This window comes from Pogona vitticeps, chromosome 5, assembly GCF_051106095.1.
Source record: "Pogona vitticeps strain Pit_001003342236 chromosome 5, PviZW2.1, whole genome shotgun sequence".
NCBI lineage: Eukaryota > Metazoa > Chordata > Lepidosauria > Squamata > Agamidae > Pogona > Pogona vitticeps.
Genome location: NC_135787.1, coordinates 25,396,998 through 25,421,515, shown reverse-complemented (window position 1 = coordinate 25,421,515; position 24,518 = coordinate 25,396,998). Strand labels below are relative to the sequence as shown.

General features: G+C 40.1%; 2 protein-coding genes across 4 annotated transcripts in view; both read right to left on the bottom strand.

Annotated features, from left to right (window-relative positions):
- EGF (epidermal growth factor) overlaps positions 1-2,756 on the bottom strand; it is a 56,904-nt gene extending 54,148 nt beyond the window's left edge. For 2 of the 3 annotated variants that reach the window (XM_020808853.3, XM_078376576.1), the window contains exon 1: positions 1,118-2,756. In XM_020808853.3, the coding sequence (XP_020664512.3) occupies positions 1,118-1,244 (127 nt within the window). In that variant the 5' untranslated portion in view covers positions 1,245-2,756. The remainder of the gene's footprint in view (positions 1-1,117) is intronic. The other variant, XM_078376577.1, reaches the window with a different exon arrangement.
- Positions 2,757-13,028: 10,272 nt separating this feature from the next.
- On the bottom strand, positions 13,029-23,747 carry LRIT3 (leucine rich repeat, Ig-like and transmembrane domains 3). Its single transcript, XM_020808836.3, has 4 exons — positions 23,417-23,747; positions 20,523-20,998; positions 16,944-17,249; positions 13,029-14,720 (listed from the first exon to the last, which is right to left on the bottom strand). The coding sequence occupies exons 1-4, from the start codon at positions 23,530-23,532 to the stop codon at positions 13,648-13,650; spliced, it is 1,971 nt and encodes a 656-aa protein (XP_020664495.3). The 5' UTR covers positions 23,533-23,747; the 3' UTR covers positions 13,029-13,647.
- Between the last annotated feature and the right edge of the window lie 771 nt (positions 23,748-24,518).

Sequence of the window (24,518 nt, the reverse complement as noted above, 5' to 3'; positions counted from 1 at the left end):
CACTCACAAAATCTTGAACTGCAAAACTGAATGTGTCTGTACAAAGTAGGAAATCCAGCTTTAAACTACTGTACTGTACATTATGGCCAACACATAATTCTCATTTAAATCACACCAGTGCTTTACAAATGCGATTCCAACAGACCTTCAAGACTGAGAAACTAGACTGTCAAACAAAGCCCATATTTACATCCAAACTAATTTGCAAGTTATAGGAAGTGAGGAAAGTTCCTGCCTCAGGACTTTAAAAATTCATCTCTATAATGCATACAGTAGTTTGACCCTGAAAAACATAAGGGTATGTTGGTAATGGAGGCTTTAAGAACACAAAAGGAGATAAGCAATTAAACTATGTCATTATCCTTTCACTGATTCAGTGAACCTTGGAATAAATACATTTCAGAAGTGGAGCTCATTAGGCTCATGAAATTTATTCCCAAATAAATATGTAAAGGATTGCAGATGATGCCATTCAGATTTACACTACAGACAGAAACTGACTTAACAGTCATTCCCTTTGTAGCTTTATGGGCAAAAGCTAGAGACCTCTTGATTGATAATTATCCTCACCAAATCACAATCCCCATGATCCTTTGGGGAAAGCAAGGACAGGGGAAGTAGTACAAACAAACCAATCCTGATATTCTGGAACAATCATGTTCAATAGATTGGGATAGAAATAATTGCAATAGTGTATTTAACTGGAAGTAGTTATTTGGGGGATGCATATGCAACTACCTTCTGTGAAATGTGATACTGTAATCAGTACTAAATGTCTGCAATTAAGTCTCAAAGAAAAATTCACTATGCCTGTTCTCCCTTTTTTGTTTATTTGTTTGTTTGTTTATAAGTTTCTTGGCAGAAGTCTCGATGCACCTGCTATTGTTCTTCTGGAATGTTATCACAAGTGGAGTCCCCCCCCCCAGCTCCAAATGGATTTTTAATTTCTTAATGTGTATGCCAAACTTACAAAGGCTCATGCAGAGTACTTATAAATTGAAAGTGTGAGCCCAGGTGGATGTTTTTGCTACTGCTATTGCTATTGTTGTTGAAATGTTTGCATGCCTTTCAACTGATCCAAAAAAGTTCTAGTCTAAAGAAAAACAAAGGCACTCACCTCTGCAAGACACATCTTCCTTCCACGTCTGATGTCCTCTTGGACAGCTCCAGGGCTCCAGAGAAGACAGGCTCACCAAGTGGATTTTAAAAACCACGAGTAAAAAAATTGTGAGAAAGAAAAACATAGTCTCAAAACTTTTTCTTGAATGTCAGTTGATGAAAATAGCTGGTTTGACTTCAGTCACATCCAGGATAGAAGAAGGAAACATAATCTCCAAAGGTAGGTGTTTATCTATAAAACTAGTGAATGATAATTATCTTTCCCTCAGCTTGATCTTCTCTACTTCTTTGCTTGATATTCAAGCACTAAGGTGCCCAATACTGTCAGCAGTGACTCTTGGGGGAAAAAAATTCCAGGATGATCTCTTCTGTGTTCACACACACTCTCTTTTACTCTTTTCCCCTCCCCTCCTTCTTGGGGTTGAGGGGTTTTTTAAGCCAAGTATGAAATGCCTGACCCACTTGTTACAAATTTTGCATGGCTTCAACCCAAAGATCACAGGCACTGCTTCAAAACTCCAGCGCTAAAGCAAAAGTGGTGAATGTGTTGTCGCTGTTATTGAAAAGCACTAATTGAAGAAAGAAAAATAATCTTCTGGGACATGATTGGAAATAATGCACTTCAATTAGGCAGGTGCATTATAGTTGGGGGGGGAAAGGAACCCACAGATCACATTTTAGGCATGCACCAGAAAAACTTTCTTTCTCTTTCTGCAGCTTGTTTTCTCCAGCCCACCCTTTCTTCCCTTTTTAGTGCCACTTGAGTGAAGCTAGTGTTTGCAAACAGAAATGCAGGGAAACTAGCCAAATGCAGCTATCTGATCACCCCCAGTTAATAGTCAGATATTTTACGAATGAAAGATGAAATAAATCTTGCTGTCTGCTCTACAGTACTTTTAGTGTTTTGACCTTTTGTTTGTTTGTTTGTTTGTTTGTTTGTTTGTTTGTTTGTTTGTTTAACTTAAATGCCTCCCACACTAATGAAAGGTCTTGGACAGCTTACAATAATTTAAATACTGTAAAAAAGATAGAACAATTAAAATACAATTAAAATATATACTCTAAAAATTGCCATCAGGACCCACAGTTGATATTATTTCAATTAAAAGCCTTTTGGAACAGGAAGGTTTTGATCTGGCATTCAAATGTCATCAACGTCGGTGCCAGACAAATCTCATTTGGGAGGGCATTCCATAGTCTGGGGGCAGCTGCTGAAAAGGCCCTTTGTCTTCAAGCCATCCCTCTTACCTCCTTGAGGGATGGCTCTTTCAAAAGGCTCCCCTGGCTAGATCTTAACTGCCAGGTAGGCTCATCTGGAAAGAGGCAATCTTTCAGGTGTCCAGGGCCCAAGTCGTTTAGGGCTTTATATGTCAAAACAAGCACTTTGAATTGAGCCTGGGCAACAACTGGTAGCCAATGTAATTTAAACAGAATTGGCTTGATGTGTCCCCTAGCAGCCCCACCACTCACCAGCTTCGCAACTCAATTCTGGACCAGTTGCAACTGCCAGACTGTCTTCAAAGGCAGCCCCACATAGAGTGCATTGCAGTAATCTATATAAGATGCTATCAGTGTAACTGTAATGAAACTCCACTCATCCAGGTAGGGCCGTAGCTGGTATAATTTCTGCAGCTGAAGGAAGGCGTCCCTGGCCACCGAGTCCACCTGGGCTTCCAGAGTTAGACTGGGGTCCAGGAGCATCCCCAGGCTGTGGACCCTGTCCCTTAGGGGGAGTATAACCCCATTCAGAGCAGGGAAATGGCCCTCAAGCCTGTCCTGTGAAGCACCCGCTAATAGCACTTCCATCTTGTCTGGATTGAGTTTCAGTTTAGTAACCCTCATCCAGTCCATTTTCAAGTCCAGGCACAAGCAAAGAAACTGTCTCACCTGGATTGGTGGAAAACAAGAGCTAGAGCTGAGTGTCATCAGCATATTGCTGACTCCTCAGCCCAAACCTCCTGATAACCTCTCCCAGCGGTTCCATGTAGATATTAAACATTTAGCATTTGGATCAACATTTACATGTTGCATTTACATCTGCTGGAAAACATGAGTGCTGCCACTTAGACACACCTACACAACAACCCTATGAGGCAGACTAGAATGTAGGACAATGATTTGCTGCCTAAGACCTTTCCATTAGCTGCCTTGCTAGGGAAGACATCTGAAGATGGCATTAGCCAATAACACAATTACAAAGTAATAATGTAATCATGAGTGCACAATTCAGCATCTTGAAAATCTAAGCATACATTTTAAAGTGGGAGACTCTTTCTAGCTACAATTCAGTTCATACATCTTGGTGAGACCAGTTGGGAATATTATAGTGTTTGATTCTTCTGCTGAAGAATCAACAGAATAAATTCAGAATTCAGAATTGATTCAGAATTCAGAACTGATTCAGAATCAACAGAATTGAAGACAATGGCACACAAAAGCCCCAAAATGTTATATGTTGTTGGCACCCGGAAACAAGGACAGTGCTTTAACCGACAAACCATGGCCAAGATAGCAGAGTGGTCCTATCCACTTAGAACCAGAGGTTGCCCCTCATAATGGGCCTGAGAGATGTCAGATCTCTCAGCCAAGTCACAGGGATTGATATTCCACATTTCCTGGACAGGACACATGTTGCAAGCTGAATGGTGTTTGAGGAGATAAAAATTGCATTCATGGTTGTGATGCAGATTTAAAGCTCGATTCCTATCCCAACTTGTTCCTAGCTGGTGCCTGAGCTCAGCACAAAGGTATTGGTATGTGTGCTGCCCTTGCACATGTCTGTCAACATATGAAAAAGCCAGGAGTGAAGGCAGAATACCAGGAGAATGCTGCTATGTGCATGCACTTTGGCCAGTATGGAGCATGGAGGAGAGCAGAGCACCAGCACCATGACTCATGAGAGCCTTTATGCTGCATAAGCCCTTACAGGAATAGCACCTGGAAAGTCCCTTCATGGCCTACAGGAAATCCCTTCAAGGCCCAGCAGCAACATACAACTTGGATAAATTTCCCTCATGTCATCAATCCTGCAAATAAGACCATGCAGGATAACAAGTTCTTGTGGGAATGGCAACAGCTTCTGCAGTTGTTGGGCATATTTTCCTCCTGTGTGGCTACACTGTGCTTGTTTACATGATCAGATGGCTGAGAAGCAGTTCTAGCCACCCTCCCAACCCTTGCATGCCCTACGTCTATGAATCCAAAAGACTTGCCCCAGGCCTTGGATTTTAACCCTGAAGTCTCAGGACATTTATTTATTTGTTTGTCCATGAGTCTGTCTGTCTGTTTGTCTTATTTATACGCCACCTTCCTCCCGGTAAAGGGACTCAAGATAGCTCACAATATTAAAAAGAACAGAATTAAAAACACTGTAGGTTATTTTTTTAAAAAAACCCTATAAAACTGATAAAAATACCTTTGAATGATTAAAAACATGTAAACCGTTAAAAACCACTTTAGTTTTAAAAATGGCATTCACATCATTCAAGATTTTGTCTTGATTGTTAAAAGCCTGTCTGAAAAGGCTGTTAGCAGAAAGACAAAAGGGAGGAGTCCAGCCTGATGTCCAAAGGCATCCTTCAGTCTCAAGAGACTATGGTAACATGCTCTGAATAGAGGACTTGGAACAGCATCTAGTGTGGCTGAGAAGGCCAATTCGAGAGTGACAATCCCTTCCACACTGAAAACAAATACAGTCTATCACCTGTCCAGCTCCCTGATTTTACTGGTTTCAGGACTGCCTCTTTGCCTTGGCCTGCTGGACAAGGGTCTCTCCAAATTGTGAGAGGCCGTTATGCACCGCCTGCCTCTAGGCTGAACGCTCAGATGTCAAGGTTTCCCATCTATTGAGGTCCATTCCTAAGGCCTTCGGATCCCACTTTCAGATATCCTTGTATCGCAGCTGTGGTCTTCCTCTGGGGCGATTTCCCTGCACCAATTCTCCATACAGGAGATCTTTTGGAATGCGACCACCAGCCATTCTCACAATATGCCCAAGCCAACGTAGACGTCGCTGTTTCAGTAATGTATATATGCTAAAAATTCCAGCTCATTCTAGGACTACTCTATTTGGAACTTAGTCCTGCCAGGTGATACTAAAAATGCATTGGAGACAACGCATATGGAACGTGTTCAACCCTCTCCTGCCGTTCACAAAGGATCCAGGACTCACTGCAGTACAGGAGTGTGCTCAGAACACAGGCTCTATAGACCTGGATCTTGGTATGTGTCGTCAGCTTCTTATTAAGCCATACTCTTTGTGAGTCCAGAGAACATGGTAGCTGCTTTGCCAACGCGTTTATCCAGCTCAACATCTAGGGAGAGGGTGTCAGAGATCATTGAGCCAAGGTACACGAAGTCATGAACAACCTCCAATTCTTGTGTGGAGATGTTAATAGTGGGATGTGAGTCCACTCCGTGGCCCATGACTTGTGTTTTCTTCAGGCTGATTGTTAATCCAAAGTTTTGGCAGGCCTTGCTAAAAGGATTCATGAGTTGTTGGAAGTCTTCAGCAGAATGGGCAACAACAGCTGCATCATCAGTGAAGAGGAAGTCCCGCATGCATTTCAGCTGGACTTTGGACTTCGCTCTCAATCTAAAGAGATTAAAGAGCTTTCCGTCTGATCTAGTCCAGAGATAGACACCTTCTGTTGAAGTTCCAAAGGCATGCTTCAGCATGACAGCAAAAAGGATCCCAAAAAGGGTTAGTGCAAGGACACAGCCCTGTTTCACTCTGCTTCAGATGTCAAAGGGATCTGATGTTGAGACATCAAAAACTATAGTGCTCTTCATTTCCTCATGAAAGGACCTGCTGATGTTAAGGAGTCGAGGTGGACATCCAATTTTGGGTAGTATTTTAAAAAGGCTGTCCCTGCTAACCAAATCAAAGACCTTTGTAAGATCTATGAAGGCCAGAGGCTCTATGGCTGAAAAATTCTGGGAACTACCATCCATAAAACATTTCAAAATTGTGCCCAAAACGTATTTGTTCTAGAATGGAAAATGCTTCTTTCTGTCTTCCTAGATTGAAATCTAAGAATTAGACAATTGAATCAGCCTGAAACCTAAACATGACTTGAATTCATCTGTTGGCCTGATTTGTTCACATCTAAAGAAACAGCTTGGTGAATTACTTTGTTTGAGAATATTTTGCACAAAAAATGAAATCTTGGATTGGGTATTATATCATTAATTGAGATAGAGTGTCATTGCTCAAGACAGCAGCTGGTAATCCTGGCAGCACCTAGAAATCACCACAGTTGTGTACATGGAATCCATTCCTAGGAATTCTGACCATCTTGGCTGAAATTGACAAGAGCTGATAGAACTGAAGTCTTGGAAAATACACAGCATGAAATACAGATTAGGAGCTAAATCATTCTCTCCACTCCAAAGAACAAATGCCTGAAATCCTTTCCTTGGTGTTTACAAATCTATGCATAGTAACCTCCTATTTGCTTTATATACTCCTTCCATCAGATTAAAGATGCCAAAGAAAACTAATTATAGCATCTCTTGCTCAAACTGTACGATAAAGTTAGAATGTTGCTAGAAGTGGAGCCTTCTTAGTGGTCAAACTACATGTTAAAATAAATAGCATACTTACAAAGCTCCTATGATCAGAAATCTGTTGATGTGGGGCTCCTGATCACATGGGCACTATAAGTATAGTCAGATAAATATACCTACAGTCCCTTCTCCCAAAGCTCCATATACAAAAGTCTAAGTAACATCCTCATATCTGGGGATTTGAGTTAGGGCTTATGTGTGCACTTACATACGTACCACCCATTAAGCTTGCACATGTTCAGGTAAATACCTAAATGGAGTTAGCTTTCACCTGAAATTTGAGCTTTGCACAAATAAAGCTATTTAATAAACATAAAATAACAAATATTGCCTTAAATCCAGTTGCTAGCCTCAAGTAGATTTGACTGACCAAATCAATGGAACATGATAAACCAATATGTACATCCTTTAAGTTCCACTGATTCAACAGGCTTACTCTGATGGGGACTGATGGTTGAATTTAGGCCAGCTTGTTCCACTTTCTGCAAAGTTCTGTACAGCAGATAAATTTGCAGAGAATTCAAAGGCGCAGAAGTTAATTCCCCCTTTGCTCAGCTGAGTGCAATCCCAAGTTACTGTGGGCACTGTCATGGGAGGCTTCCTCAGCCTCGCAAGCTACATCAGGGTACAGTTATTGGAAGGTATGTATTCAACTTCTTTTCTCCACATGGACCCCAACTCCCTATTTGTCATGCATTAATTTATTTGTATTGTATTTTTAATATTATGCCTTATACAGTATTGCTATTAGCTGCCCAGACTGGCCTGGTTGCCAAATGGTGCGGGATATAAATTCCAATAAGAAACAAACAAACAAACAAACAAACAACTAACTAACTAACTAACTAACTAACTAACTAACTAACTAACTAACTAACTAAACAAACAAACAAACAAACAAACAAACAAACAAACAAACAAATAAAATTACAGGGATTAATATTAATGGATAAATTAACAGATTCATTGGAAGGAAAGAATAGAATGGAGCATGAATCTCAATGGGGAAAAGTAAAGAGTTATCTTAGAGAGAAATGGAAAAAAGATTCCAAACCTATACCAAGTGATTCAGGCATAAGATAGACACAGAACTGCTCTCAACATTGGTAGAGGTAAAAAACAAAATGAAGCAGACTGTTCTTTTTTTTAAAATGGCAATAAAGTTTTTTTTTTAAGTTCTGTATTAAATTAGAAGCATGTAATGGTTCATTTGAGATGGAGGGTAGGTCTGTGGCTATTGAGAAGTGTAGGGACCTAAAGATACCAGGAAGATCAAGTTACTGCCATTTAGTAAAAAAACAAACATCTCCAAAAATTGCAGTAGTGGAACAGGTGAGGTTTTTCACTGGTACAGCAGATGAAGAGTTGCCTGGAACTGGAGTTCCCTTGGCCAAAGACACAGATATTGCCAATGGATCTTTCCTTTACCGAAGTACTCCTCACTTAACAACAGTGCTCCATTCCTACAACTAGGTTATTAAGCAAATTGGTTGATAAGTGAGGAGCAATAGCACTGTATACAAGAATAATAAATCACTGTGACGTGGAGAAGGGGCATGGTGAAGACACAAGCACACATTTACTAGGGTCATAAAAGGCTGTAAATCCGAGTGGCCCTTAAACAGGTAGATCATTAAGTGAAGAGTGCCTGTATTTGTCCTAGGAGACAGAAACATAATCCCAACTTGTAAAAATCAGTTTATTTAATATTTCCCCCAAGATGAAATCACAGAGGAAAGCAGAATCACAACAGTCTTATGCAAGCATTCAAGAAACGCATGTTTGCATAAGGGGAAGAGGCGATGCAAAACAGGTTTGCAAGCACTGCCCCCTGAATATCATCATCCCGAAACATTCCATCCCCAGGTCAGATCTTAAGTATGTTTGGCCTGCTTATGCCTAATGAAAGTGTGGATTATACATACACAGAGAGACAGAGAAAAATTGCAAATTAGCCCTGCTCCCTCTGTCGTCATTTCTACTACTCTCCTATTAATGGAACATAATGGCTCTGAAGAGGAGGATTTATCAGGTTTCAAAATATGTTTTTCTCACATGCTTTTGGAGGTATCTGAATGTCAGCTATTCTGTATAACTGACAAAACAATGTCAGTTAAACAGTGTACATAGGAAGTGTACATAGGAAATCCCTAACTAGAGTTTGAGGGAGAGAAAGTATCCTATTTCTCTTTCTATCTTTTTGAAGAGGTGTCATTTCTTGACGCACATGAGCGCATTACAGCTGGACTTGACATGTCTTGCTTTTTATTCATGGTTTAATTGAACTTTTTAAAAACAATGAATACTAATCTTGATGTACCTGCAAGTTCTTCTATTTTTTATCAAATGTTCATGGTTAAAATTAGATTCCAAGAAAGTAAGCCATCAAAATCTACGGACTGTCCAAAAATCAGAATGATTTTGTAATATTTCTCTATGCAAGCTTTCTTGATGACATTGTACTTTATGACACTTGTGGCTGTGGTGTGTTTTTGTGTGTGCAAGAGAGTGCTTGTGCATACACTTATTTTAATGTTTCATTCAGGCAGCGAAGAGTTCCCCATTTTGTTCTGCCATCCCCTTGGTTTTCTGTCCCCTCTCTCCAGCAGTCAATCAGACAACACTGTGCAGCCACTGAATATGCACAGGTTTTCCCCCTATAGATTTATTTCCTTTTACTTCTTCAATATGTGGAGATTCATTGAAGATGCTGAGACCTCCCACTGGTGATATTTCATTAAATGATCCTACTTTGGCTACAGAAACAACAGAACTCACTTTTGAGCATCAAAAAAACAGGGCTGATATCATGCTATGCAAAAAGGGACCCTAGTTTTAAAAACTTCTCAGTGTTTTTTTCCATACTGAAGAGGATTAGGCACAATTCATGGAGGATGGGCCTCCAGACAGCTGACGTAAAACAGCTAAAATGGAAACTCCACAGTGAGAAATCAGCATAACCTTACATGCTAAGTGGGCCAAGCGCCCATGCTGTAACTACAGCTGGACTTCATGGCCAATAGCCAGTGTTCTTTTACCACCTCTGAAGAAAGAATCAACGCAAAAAGTAAAATGCTATGGGGCAACAGCAAACAGGGCTGGAATCAGTACCTGGGCCAATATGGGAATGCTAAGTGTTAACTCGCTGCTGTGTTTTGTCTTATTTTTACAAATATTTTGTTGCCATGCATGTTTGCAGAGCTTATTTTTTAATGTTATTTGTTTTATTTTAAAAATAAATCATCTTCTTCTGCATCAAAATGGTAGCTACAGTATATCACAGGAGTACATGCCCTCAGATTTCATAAATATTTTAATACATCTTTTCATGTGACAACACTAAAGATATGACACTTGGTTACAATGTACAGCAGTGAGTATACAGCTTGTAGAACAGTGTAAATGCACTGTCCCCTCAAAATAATGCAACACACAGCCATCAATGTCTAAACCGCTGGCAACAAAAGTGAGTACACCCCTAAGTGACAACGTCCAAATTGGGCACAAAGTGTCAAAACTTTGTGTGGCCACCATTATTTTCAAGCACTGCCTTAGCCCTCTTGGGCATAGAGTTCACCAGAGCTTCACAGGTTGCCACTGGAGTCCTCTTCCACTCCTCCATGATGACATCACAGAGCTGGTGGATGTTAGAGACCTTGCGCACCTCCACCTTCGGTTTCAGGATGCCCCACAGATGCTCAATAGGGTTTACATCTGGAGACATGCTTTGCCAGTCCATCACATTTACCCTCAGCTTCTTTAGCAAGGCGGTGGTCGTTTTGGAGGTATGTTTTTGGCTCATTATCATGTTGGAATACTGCCCCGTGGCCCAGTCTCCGAAGGGAGGGGATCATGCTCTTTTTCAGTATGTCACCATACATGTTGCCATTCATGGTTCCCTCAATGAACTGTATCTCCCCAGTGCCGGCAGCACTCATGCAGCCCCAGACCATGACACTCCCACCACCATGCTTGATTGTACGCATGACACAACTTGTCTTTGTACTCCTCATCTGGTTGCTACCACATACACTTGACACCATCTGAACCAAATAAGTTTATCTTGGTCTCATCGGGCTACAGGACATGGTTCCCAAAATCCATGTCTTTAGTCTGCTTGTCTGCAGAAAACCATATGCACTTTCTTGTGCACCATCTTTAGAACAGTCTTCCTTCTGGGATGACAGCACTGGAGACCAATTTGATGCAGTGTGTGGCGCATGGTCTGAGCACTGACAGGCTGAGCCCCCACCCCTTCAACCTCTTCAGCAATGCTGGCAGCACTCATGCATCTATTTCCCAAAGCCAACCTCCAGATAGGGCGCTGAGCACGGGCACTCAACTTCTTTGGTCAACCATGGTGAGGCCTGTTCTGAGTGGAACCTGTCCTATTAAACCACTGTATGGGCTTGGCCACCGTGCTGCACACTCAGTTTCAAGGTTTTGGCAATCTTCTTATAGCCTAGGCCATCTTTATGTAGAGCAGCAATTCATTTTTTCAGATCCTCAGATAGTTCATTACCATGAGGTGCCATGTGGAACTTCCAGTGACCAGTCTGAGAGAGTGAGAGTGATAACACCTGCTCCCTCTTCACACCTGAGATTTGTGACACTAATGGGTCTCATAACACCAGGGAGGGGAAACGGCTACTTGTGTCCAATTTGGACATTATCACTTAGGGGTGTACTCACTTTTGTTGCCAGCGGTTTACACATTAATGGCTGTGTTTTGCATTATTTTGAGGGGACAGCACATTTACACTGTTCTACAAGCTGTATACGCACTGTTTTACATTGTAGCGAAGTGTCATTTCTTTAGTGTTGTCACATGAAAAGATATACTAAAATATTTATAAAATGTGAGGGGGTGTACTCACTTTTGTGATATATTGTACAGTGGTGCCTCGCATTATGATGTTAATTCGTTCCAGCGAAATCGCTATAGAACGAAAACACCAATTGAAACACATTGAAACCCCTTGAATGCGTTCCAATGGGCTGGAAACTCACCGTCCAGCGAAGATCCTCCATAGGGCGGCCATGTTTGGTTCCTGTGCAGCAAGGAATCCCTCCCAGAAAACAGTGGGGGAGCCATTTTGTTTACCTGGTGGTCATTTTGAAACCGTCGATCAGCTGGAGGAAAATCTTCATTTTGTGAACAATGGGTTCCCAAAGCAGGGAACCAATCATCGCAAAGCGAAAAAACCCCATTCAGACAATCGTTTTGCGTTCACAAATGTGATCGCAAAAAGATCATCGTAATGCAGTTTCATTGTAATGCGGGGCAATCGTAAAGCAAGGCACCACTGTATGTCAAAATAAATGTGTTCATCTCTGGTGTAGCAGAATCAGTGTAGATATACGGGATGGTGTTGGGTTGCATGGAAAGAAGAGGAAGAATAGCTGTGTTCCAACTGAAGTTATCCACATGGTTACTGAACTCACACAAACACACACATTTAAATTATAAATGCTAGGTGAAACGTTAGGAAGAACAACCTTCAGAACATGGCCAAGGAGCTCAAAAAACCCACAACAACCATAAATAGTAGAGTTTCAAATCACCCAACTGCACCACTAGTGAGGACAACCAATAAAGATGAATGGTTGTCCCTCCAGCCCTGCCATGTACATACTTTCTTGAGACATCTTGTTGCCCACAATGTGATCAAATAAATTTTCCTGCGAGGTTCTTTTGATATACAGCAGTAGTCCCAACCTTGGGTCCCCAGATGTTCTTGGATTACAACTGCCAGAAATCCTGGTAGTAGAGAATGGTTTCTGGGAATTCTGTTCCAAGAATATCTGGGGACCCAAGGCTGGGAAGCATTGATATAGAATGTGGTTTAAATCAGTGGTAACAATGGTTAATATTCTTATGCTCTAACAATCCAGATGAAGGTCATATACTTTTGCTTAACACTTGTTTCTAATAGGTTAGGAATCTGTTTCTCTGACTACCTCATATGCCTATTGGGCCACATATTGATTTTGTAACAGACATTCAAAGGTAACACAATTATGTGGATTCACCCTGACTATATATAATGCAGATACATACTGCACATAAAGCTGCTTCCAAATATTTCCATCATGGATAGAGTGGGTGGCATATAAGTTAAATAAATAAATAAATAAATAAATAAATAAATAAATAAATAAATAAATAAATAAATAAATAAATAAATATGCTGCTAATGCATTTTTATTGCAAAAAAAGGTGATTAATTTGGGATAACCAGTCAATCATGGTGTAGTTCCACCAGTCCAATCTTCCTGTGTTCATGAAAAAGCTGGGATTAAATCAGTCTGGGTCCCACTCATTAACTGCATATCACAACTTCACATTGCAAAATATTTAATAATGTACCTCATTTTTAATCACAATTTAACCATCAGACATCTTGGCATCAGACAATTTAAAAAAAACAGAATTAAACAACTCCTCCCATACTAATCTTAATAGATTGTTATAGGATGTAGCCCTGGAGTTTTTGCAACATTCAAGCATAGCAGTCTTGAATTTTGATTTTAGCTGAGCAAAATTATAGACAAATGTTTATGATCTAGTCTCTTAAATTTCGTGTGTATCAAAGGTGGGGAGGGAAGGAACATAGATGTTAGATAGAGAGGTGGTACATATTTTACACAGAAACTTTCATTTAAACAACAAACACCAAATTAATAAAAAACCAAGTAATATAAATGCAGCAGAATTGCTTTAAAAAAAGTGGGGGGGGGGAGAAGTCGCAAAATTTCACACTTTGAAGAGGCATCTTTCTCTCTCCACATGTTGTATCACAAAATCCTTGGGACACACTCACACTCGCACAAAATCAGTGTTCCTCTGTTTGATGTTCATGCTTTTTAACCGGCACAAGTCAAACACAAATATCAGACACAAATCTGTCATCACTCCACCAGTGCATAATCTTCAGATGGCCCACAGAACACCTGGAGTCAGCAGAAATACTCAGACCTTAAACCTTCACTTTTGAAAGTCATCTGAGAATCCATACTTGATCTGGAGCAAAGCAAAAGTCTTTCAGACTCCTCAGTGTTCCGCCGAGCCCACAGCTCTCCGCCTGCCCCAACTGATCGTGGTTTAAGAGAAAGGGTTTCAAATTTAACATAGGTCTCTTTCTCCAGGTCAGCTTCCCTGGTAGATTTGGGTTTCCTGTGAAGCATTAAGACTTTGTAGAGCAAAAAAAATATTATTGGTAAAATAATCACACAAGCTACGCCACCAGCCACCAGCAGAATGGGAATCTGAGAATCTTCTTCCATTCTCATTCCATCTGTCGAAAAAATAATGCATTGGTCTTTTGTGGGTGGAATTCCTTTGGGACAGACACAGGCCATATACTGGGTACCACGTTCCAAACCATCTATGGTGACCTTATTTTTAGTTGGATCTGTGCTCAGTGGCAGCATATCTTTCTCTCCATACTTTGAGTACAACACAGTGAGAGCAGGATTACTTGTGGCATTGACGGTTTTCCACATTAAGGTCACTCTTTCATCAGTTTCAGGGATTACTCGAAGGTTCTTTACCACGTCAATTTGTTCAGCTTCACTCAGTGATGTACCACCACGCTTCTTCGTGGTATCGATAGGCTGTTTTTTGCTTCCATTGGTAAATGTCTTGGAATTCTTCTTTCCATCTGGCATGGATTTCAATTGGCTTTGATCAGTGGTCCTCTCAGTAGTAGACCTTTCAGTGGTAGCCAGTGTTGTAGGAGGAGAATAAGTGGTTGAAGGCAATATCGTCGCAGAAAAGGTGGTCACATTTAAAGACTCTGGTTTGGTCTCTTCCTGAGTTGTGTTTTGCTGGTCTGCTCCAGGTTTTTTCCCATACTTTTGTGGAGACACCGTTGTGGTAACAACACCAACAACAGTAACCGTAACGGAAGCTTCTGACATTCCAGCCAAATTTTTTGCCTTACATCTGTAGTCCCCTGCATCTTTATAGGAAATTCCTGTCAAGCTAAGGATGGACCATCTTACCCCTTCCCCTGGGCTTTCTTGAATAACTGGAAAAGAATTAAATGTGTATAAGTGTGGCAGTCTGAACAAAAAGAAGCGGCTCTTATAATTCATTATTTATGCATTTTGTGGCACTTGAACATAATATTTCAAACATGAAGCAACTTTCCAGTAACATTTATTCTAAAAGAACTATATGATTTGATTAGTCTAATCAGTTAAAAATTCTTTACTCTAAGTCCTAATTAATCAGCTACTATTTTGGAAGATGCAACCCTCCTTTCCTTACATAGGAATGCCTCTCATAAGCTGCTCTTTCCATAATACATCCTTTAGAGATAAACAATGGTACTTACATGAATTCTCATGTCCCATTACAACTGCACCTTCCCAAGAAAATCACTGAAAGGTCTTAAGATACATTAATTATCCCATGAACCACAATGCAAAAAAGGTAACCAAGTCCATAAGTTTGGATTCATACAATGGATAGCAAAGAAGATATAGAAGGTTGAGAAAATCAAGCTGTACCCTATTTAGCATAGCAAACTTTAATCCCACAGAAGCATGGGGTCCAAATCAGCCCAGTGCACAATCTTTTCTTACAAAATCAATCATTCTGCATCAAACAAAACAATGCGGAAAGAAACAGGGCAAGAGTGTGAATCAGACCTTTAGAAACACTTCAACGCAAACCACATTCCCTTGTAACAAACCAGCAGCTGAATTTCAAGCTGAAGGGAAGACACAGGTACCTTTCCAGATGTGAACAGCCCAATGGGTGCTCAGGCTATAAGTCATACATAGCGGCAAGATTTGCAAAGTTAGACTATGAAAGAACTATGCCTGTGCCTAAGATAATAGACCACAGCTGCTCTGTGAACAAACGCAAAAAACTGAGACATTCGTGTCAGAGAGCCAATGCATCTCTGGAGACTTATCCACAGAGCAGCTTCACCAGTTGTTTTGTTTCTTCTGAATGGGCTCCCAACCAACACTTTGTCTCTAAAATGTCATAGTCCCATTGAAAATCCATACACACAACTGTTTCCAGAACAAAATACTATATTTGCTCCTTTACTCCTTCTTGTCCTCCAGATATACACCTGTGCATCATCGGACTTCTTTTCACATGTTTTGACCCAAACCAAGAGATACTTGGAAGGAGTTCTAGTCTGAACCTAATTGCTAGTCTCAAAGGCAGTAGATTTTATGTAAGTAATTAGGGGTTGTGCCTATTTCTATTAGCGAGCCATGTGTCCATCTGGACGTACCCTAAAATATGTAAGTGCTGATTTGTAATGCAACAATTGATTCAATGAGGCTATTCTAGTTGAGACTAGTTGGAGTTAAGCCTCTACAAATACTCCTCTCCCCCACATTTGGATTTTATTTATTTCTTAAATATTTATTTATTTCTTAAATGTACACCCTGTAGTTCCTCTATGACAGCCTGTGTGGTACAGTGGATAGAGTGGGACATAGACGTAAAATTGACTCCATAGACATTAAAAACTCTATTAGGGTTTCTGTAAATCAGAAGCAACTAGATGGCACAAAGCAACAATATCAGTTCTTCCAAGAATCTAAAAATGGAGGAAATTATACTCTCATCCTGTGGTGTACATTCGTTTAGTCTCAGAAACAGAGACTGGCCCAATGAACGTTATCACTAATTTGGAAATTGAATGTCTGGTCTTCTTTGCCCTTCCTTTGTTTGAAGCAGCACAGTGCAATTAACAAATTCATCAGATACTTTTCAGTCACTAACAGGCAACATCATGAGCATTTGGGGCAACTAATACCAAATCTACTTTACCCAAGAAATGGAACGTCAATCTATCTCTAACCTAAATTCAGTCTAAATTCTGGACACATCGCTTGCTAATAGCAATAGGCACAACCCCTACACTTCACTCCATGTTACTGCTCACTTCTAAAAAGCATATACAATGAATATATACATTTTTGTGTGCATTTTTCTTCTGCTTAGAATTTCATTGTGAAATTCAGACAACCATGGAATTTGAAGGTTAATTAAAAATTAATAATGATGTGCTTTCCAGTCGGTTCCAACTTGCTGCATGCAAATTCTAGTTTCACCCAGTAACTGCAAATTAGATCAGTTTGCTTAAAATGGTGGATCAAGTTTAAATCCTCCTACATTTGCTCCTAATCCTAGTCCTAATCCTAGAAAACCACATTGGTTTTCAACGACATGACAGGCAATTTCTAAACTCTAAGTAAGAGGATCTCTTGGAAATAAATACCTGTATAGTTCACCAACAAGTTGTCCGACCTAACCCAGATGAGTTGTGGAGTGGGATAGCCAGTCGCATCACAACGTAGTAGAACATTGCTACCCAGGGGTGAGGTGATTTTTGTGGCTGAAGTCATTACAGATGGTTTCAAACATTGTTCCAGCTCTGCTCTTTGAAATAAGATTCCAGCCAGGCTTTCAGGTCCACTGCAAGCCACAAAAGGATCGAGAAGCACAATAGCATTATCCACAATTTTTGAAAATTCAATGAGCTTGGAAATCCGACAGTCGCAATACCATGGATTGTCCTGCAAACCTGAAAATCAGAACAGAGAAAGTCATAGTCTTGCAACATTACAACTCTGTGATGCGACCAGGGTACCATCACAGTTTTCGTCTTCCAGTGTCCAAACCAGAAGAAGCAACTTTGGCAGACATTGAAACAAATCTGATATTACTTTGTTCTCAAACAATCTTCCAACAGGTGCCAAATGCTTCCATCTGCTATTACTCTATCAGTACAATTCTAAACAATTCTTTAAAAAAAAAAATTGACCTGTAGCAATTTATGTATAATTTTAGCATAGCCTGTTGCCTGACTAAGATATTTGCTTGATTAGAATGGGGAGAAATAAGAGATGAAGAAAATAATGTCTCTCATTCCCTTTGATTTAATAGACACACAAAACCATTTTTAATAGCTTGTCACAATTATTTTCTCCACTTACATCCATGTTGGGAAGGGAGATTTGCAACCTTCAACCCAATTTCAAAAGCCCTCTGCAAGCAATTAAGTTCAGATCTCTGAAGAGTTTGGAAAAGTTACTTTTGGGAACTAGAACTCCTAGAATACCTCAGCCAGCATGCTAGCAAAGGGATTGTTGAAGTTAAAGCCCAGAGACAACTTTTCTAGGACCTGGACATCTAACAACTACCATCTTTTTTCCTCAGTAGCTCATTTGGCAGGGAGAAAAAGAATGAGCGGTCCAAACTAGACAAAATGTTTGAAACAGATTTTATGTCTTGTTTGTCACCATACATAATTTTCCTCACCTATATAAGTTGAATTTAGCATGCTTGTGTTTGGTCCTTAGAAGATAGCACAGACATTGTCTGCACATATCTTTGAGGCATACAAAAATTAAAGGTAGACATGGGGATTGGCCATAAAAGAACTCCCAGAAGTCATAATTGATGATAACTTTACCAGCAAAAAAAAAAGGAAGAAGAATTTCAAAAAGGTGTTATTGCTGTATAGCTGTTGTAATCTGTTCAAGGAAATCTTATGTTACAAGGGACGTGGTAGCGCTGCGGGTTAAACCGCTGAAGCCTCTGTGCTGCAAGGTCAGAAGACCTGCAGTCATAAGATCGACTCCACGGGACGGAGTGAGCTCCTGCCACTTGTCTCTAGCGGTTCGAAAGCATGCAAAATGCAAAAATGTGAGTAGATAAATAGGTACCACCTTGGTGGGGAGGTAAACGGCATTCCATGTCTAGTCACACTGGCCCACATGGGTTGGAAATGGAGATGAGCACCGCCGCCTAGAGTCGGACACAACTGGACAAATTGTCAAGGGGAACCTTTACCTTTACGTTACAAGGAAACGTAATGTGACCTTATCATTAATTTCCAATTTGATACAAAGAGAAGTTGAAATGAAGGCAAAAAAGGCAGAGACAATGGACAAAAAGTTATGGCAAAAAATGCAGAGAAAAGCCACACAGACACAGCCGGCTTCAGCCCTGCCATCAGTGAGACATGGCCCAAAACAGATCCACAAGAGAATGTGGCTTTCAGTGGATGAGGGATTCCCTACAACCAACACAGAATAATTCTGCCCTTCCTTAGGAAGTGGCCTTCCTAATGGGAACTTTTGTGGGGGCCTTATTGGGGGAGGAGGACTAATTATGTGTGTTGTAACAGTAGGCCTACAGATTTGCATATCAGCTTCCTGGTATAGAAACAGCACAAGGAACTAATAATAAAACATTAAAACTGGTTAATATGTAAGCTTTCCACAACACATTTTGCAGTCTTTCCGGGAAGAAACTAACACATCTCTCTCACACACACACACACACACACACACACAGAGAGAGAGAGAGAGAGAGAGAGAGAGAGAGAGAGAGAGAGAGAGAGCCCTCAGGATTTCAATAATGGTTTTTAAAAAATATTTTTATTTTAGCACATGCACGAGGTGTTTTTTTTTTTTTTTTGGCACAATCAAATCTAAATGAGAAACCAGATACAGTACAGTAAATGGTGAGAAGGCATCTAATACTGAATCAGGATTAGCAGCAGTGAGTTGTGATAAACTGTAACAAGGGAAGACTCAAAGCATTTAACAGCCTATAAAGTACTATCCTCAGAGCATCCAAGATAATGTTTCAGTCCCATGACTCTTAAGGAACAGTCTCCTCTATTGAGTTTTCATTTGTTCTACATGGCTCATCCATGAAAATCATCCAAAAGAATAACCTTGTGGAGTCTGGGACATTTACTAACAAGAAACCCTTATGTGGACTGCTATGTAGCCAAAGCAGCTCCATCAAACTACAATAGTGGGGCATCAGCAAGCTTTAGGGATACCAAGGTTGGCAGATGTAACAGCCCAGTCAGGACAGAATATGCTCAGTGGGAAGACAGTGTTGACTGAAGAGGAAAGGGAACTAAACAGGATCATAATAGAGTATTGTGAAAAAGGGCATGGTTGGCTGATAGAGCTCTGAACACGCACAGTCCAACATTTTGCTATGAGCCATATTTACATATTTTGAAATGCCAATGTCCACAGCTTTCCATACTTTCTCCTCACCCCACATATGTGTTGCACATGGTTTCCAGTGGTTCCCAACCTTGGGTAACCCAGGTATTCTTGGATTGCAATTCCCAGAGACCCCAGCCAGCACAGCTCACCAGTTGTGAAGGCTTCTGGGAGTTACAGTCCAAGAACATCTGGGTTATCCAAGGCTGGGAACCACTGGTTTAGAATGTTGGACTGGCATTTTGGAGAACCTGGGTCTTGTCCACACTAAACTTTGAAACTCATTGGGTAGCACTGGAAGAGTCAATCTCCTTTGGCTTAACCTACTTCTCAAGACTGTTCATTATAAAGGATGAAGAGAATCATGCACAGCTTGTTGCTTTTGCTGGAGGGAAGGTGGGGTATAAAGTTAATTAATAATAAGTAAGTATGCAAATATCTGAGGCAAGTGTCAGCTCATATCAGTTAAGATGCTTAAAGGTGAGGCAGGCATGTAACACACGTTCAACCATGGGGTTCTGGTAAGGACATGGATGAATCAATTCAGGGTGTCAAATGCTCACCAGTCACATGGCAGTGGCATTTCTGATGAAATTTTAGGATATCGCTGGTCACCTGCTTCCTATTTAGTTTTGAAAGGCCAAACTGGAATAAAAAGAAATTGAACAATAGCAAGTAGAAGGTCACCCCAGCCACAGAACAATGTTTCAATATAGGAAGAAAACAAACAGGAGCATCTTCCGCTGACCCAGGAAGGGACTCATTCAGAGGCACATCTATGGGCACAGTTCAAAGCAAGAAATTCAAAGTGTTTCCTGGCTTACCTAATACGAGCCTCTGTGTTACAGAATCTATGTTTCTGTTTGATGCTGTTTCAGAAAAAGCAAGCCAGATGTCCATGAGGTCTGATGGCAAGGAGGTTAACCTGTTGCTAGATATGTCCAGGTAAGTAAGATTTCTTAGGTACTTGCCAGCCTCAGCTGGAATGCTGGTCACTTTGTTGTTGTGTAAATCAAGGGTTCGGAGATTAGGCATCTCAGCCAAAGATTCCCAAGGGAAACTTGACAACAAATTCCCATCCAGGCGCAGCTCATGCAGCTGCTTTAAGTTATAAAAGCTGCTGGTGTCAATGGTTGCTACAGAGTTGTAGGTGAGCCACAGGTATCTGAGATCCACCAAGTAGTAGAAAGCTTCTGTCGGAATCTTTCGTATGACGGTCTTTTCTATCCGAAGTTTGACAGTGTCCACAGGAACATTTACAGGGATCTCAAACATATCAGGATCATTGCACAGCACAGACCTAGCAGCAGCCAAAGAGAGATGGCTGAGAGCAAGCAGTTTTCATGCAGTATAAACCAAACAGATCATGTCCAACTCTACTTATTTCAAAATGGCTGCATCACAGAATCAGTAGATTTCCCAGAGCCATCCCCCCTGAGATCTCTGAATCTAACAATGCAATCCTATACAAGTCTATTCAGATACAAGCTACACTAAGTTCAGTAGGACTTACATGTACATAAACATTGCATTTTAAAGTTTCATTTAGCCTTTGGAGGTTAGAAGAAGGAAATGTTGGACAACCAACTAGAATCTACTGCAAAAGGTGGCACAAAATATTTATTCTGTTATTTAAAGATGTTATGTGTGCATGGAAAAAAATGACACCCGCAACCACAATCTTGATTGTGTAGCCAAAAAGACCAGATACTGTTTACTTTTTTAAAAGTTGTCCCTTTACATTAGCAGAAATTGCTGTATATTTGCAACAAAGCACAAAAGTGATATGGTTAGCCTTTCTACACCTATATATAACTTTGCTGAAACTTGGTCTTCTTAAGTAGACCAGTCTTGCTCCTAGATTATATCCTGAGTACACACAGTTGTTATCAAATCTTAACAAAAAAAAAGGGCAACATTTAGAGCCAAATTTCATATCAAAGTGGGTTGTTTATTAGATTTTTAAAAGTACAAAATTGTGTGGAAACTCTCAGGATTAGTCATAGTAACCCCTTCCTCATGTATGGTTTCTAAACAAAGAAAGGGAAAGACAGATTAGTAAAAAGAGTAAGTATAGAATATCTCTGAAAGTACCAAAAATATATTTAGGGGAGGGATATTTAACCCCTACGAATGTGGGTTCTCTTCTCCCAAAGTTGCTCTTTTTCTAGAAAAAAGATTGAGTTTCTCATTAATAATCTGATCCGGTTATTTAAGGTGAATAAGAGATAGACAACTCAATACAAAAAAAGCATAGATATCATTTAATTATCATTTTTGTCCTTTTTAAATAAGGTATTTCTTCCTTCTCAAGAGGGTGTCATATTCTTCTACAATCTTTGATCATTAATTTGTAGATTGAGTCTCCTTGCTTGCTTTTTTCTGCACCTCCTTGGTAACAGACACATGCTCTCCCATTCTATACCCCACTCCAGTCTCTCCCACATGTGGGGAAAATACTCTTCAGCACATGCAACTCTGACTTTATGGGCTCCATACAATGGACCAGAACCTGCCTTTGTAATCCAAACTATGAGCACCTTATGCTATGACTAAGACATAGTACTTCTTGTGCTATTTTTCATGTGTACTTTTCTCCCAGATGAGGTAAAACATGACAACTAATTCAATTTTTCTGTTTGCAGAAGTGAAATAAGAAATGTGTTATCAAACAAATTGATCTCAGGTGAATGAATATGTTGATACAGAAAGAAGTTTCTAGAACACCTCACTACACTTACAGCTGAGTTCTGGGGTCTCCAAATCCCCTGCCTTCAAAAGTTTGTGTTGCCTGATCCAGATACAAGGAAAAAATCTGAGCAAGCTATTCTTCTCTGGACCCTGCATATAACTCTTCCTCCTGCTGGTAATTATCTGCTTGGTAGGGAAAAGGTGCATAAGTGTTATGGCTGCTAAAGAATTTCAGAGATAAGCAATGTAATTTGCCAGGTGCCAATCATAATGGTGCCCAAAATGGCATTGTACACATATACACAAAGGAGATACTTGGAGGCTTAGAGGTACTGAACAATTTTCATGGGTGCAGATTATGTTCAGTGGTATAAAAGCCAATGGGATTTTTTAAAGCCTACAACTACCCCAAAACATCTCAAAGAGGACTGAGCATGCTCTGCAGACAAAGAGCATGGAACAGCAGCTGTTTGTGGGAAGGGACAAAAAACTAGAAAGGGAAGAGGAAATGCAAAAAAAATGCTAAAAGGAGAGGATGGCTGACTTAAACTTGAAGGAAAAACACTGCACACTGGAATATGCTGTGGCAGTGCCCAGTTGTTGTCCAATGACACTGGTCTATTGAAAGATCAATCATAAAGTGCCATGTAGTACTTACATGCTTGATTTTTTTATCATTACCAGTTTTGCAATCAGATAAATAGTACAGGACTGTTCCCTAAAGCAACAATGTCTCCTAGCCATTTAGCTCTTCTTTCTGTTTCAGCTCCGCTATCTGCTATATGTAATCCAATTAGATCAGATTCCCTGGCTTCCTACCCTATCCATGCCTATCACTTTATTGTTCGAACGCTGCAAAAGATAAAACATTTTATCTTCCTGAATAATATTAATGCACTGAAAGAATAACTTACTAAACAAATCTGCACCAGTTGCTGGAACTGGGGGCCATTATTTTAAATTTTACCTGCTGCTTCCCTGCAATTGCACTGGTGGGGGTAACATTTGAAAGGAAACACAAGCCTACCTTGTTCCAGTGCCATCACTCCTGCCATGGTAAATGCAAGTGCACTGAGAAGGGCAGAAACCATCGACTTCTTCAAAAAAGCTAATCACAATGCACACCGCAGCAATCAGATACATGGCGTCCTTCCAAGACCACTGATAAATTCAGATTCTAAGTTCTTTTATTTCCCGGCACCCACAGTGTGTGCTATGGTTGTGAATATAGGCATCCATTTAGTAAGAGCAGATTACCCTGGATTAGCTGAGATCTGTAGTTACTTAACCTTGAAATGTATTCTGCAAAGGATCAGTTGAAGCAGCTTGTTCTTTATTGTGTCAAAGGAGGAATACATGACTTTTAAATTATATCCACCGTAAAGCAGAACTGCTTGAACAGCAAATTAAATCCTGAAATTTAAGAAATGAAAGCTTCCTGCCATGTGCAGTTTAAGTCAATATGAGTGAAATATTTAATGCTGGGAAAGAGGGGAGACATCTTTTCTGCAGTGAGAACAATACGATGCACCTACAGGATGTAGCAAATGTTTAAGATTAGCCACAGCATTGTTTGAGTAAAAAACTGTCTTTTGCACTATTTGCACAGTCAGTACTTTTAAAATCCCATTGTTTTAAAATAGAAACAGAACAAAAGTATCTATCTGAATATAAATATGAGAGCGCACAAAAGCTAAGATGACTGATAAAGAGTTTAATTAAATGTGCCGATAATTAGTAACAGATGGCACCAATAACCAACAGAGCACAATAATCTTGAAAGGTGGCCTTCTGTTTATTGGAAATGTAAACTGTCATCTGCTCTTTTTTACAAAATAATCAGATACATGCCTTTTAGTACAGAATATCTGTCAGATTTAATGACTTCATTTCAGTGGATTCTTTTCAGTGAGGGTTAATGTGGCCACAAACGATTATTCTGAAATAAACAAAGCTGGTAAGAAGTATGGCTCTATTTAGCATTATTCTTATGGAATTCAATTGCTTTTTAATATGTATTACAAATATTTTAAAAATGTCCCTGTTACTTTAGTAAGACATGACTGTTACAAGCAGTTCAAAAATGCATGTGTGACTCTAGTACATTTTATTATCTTATTTTCACTGTC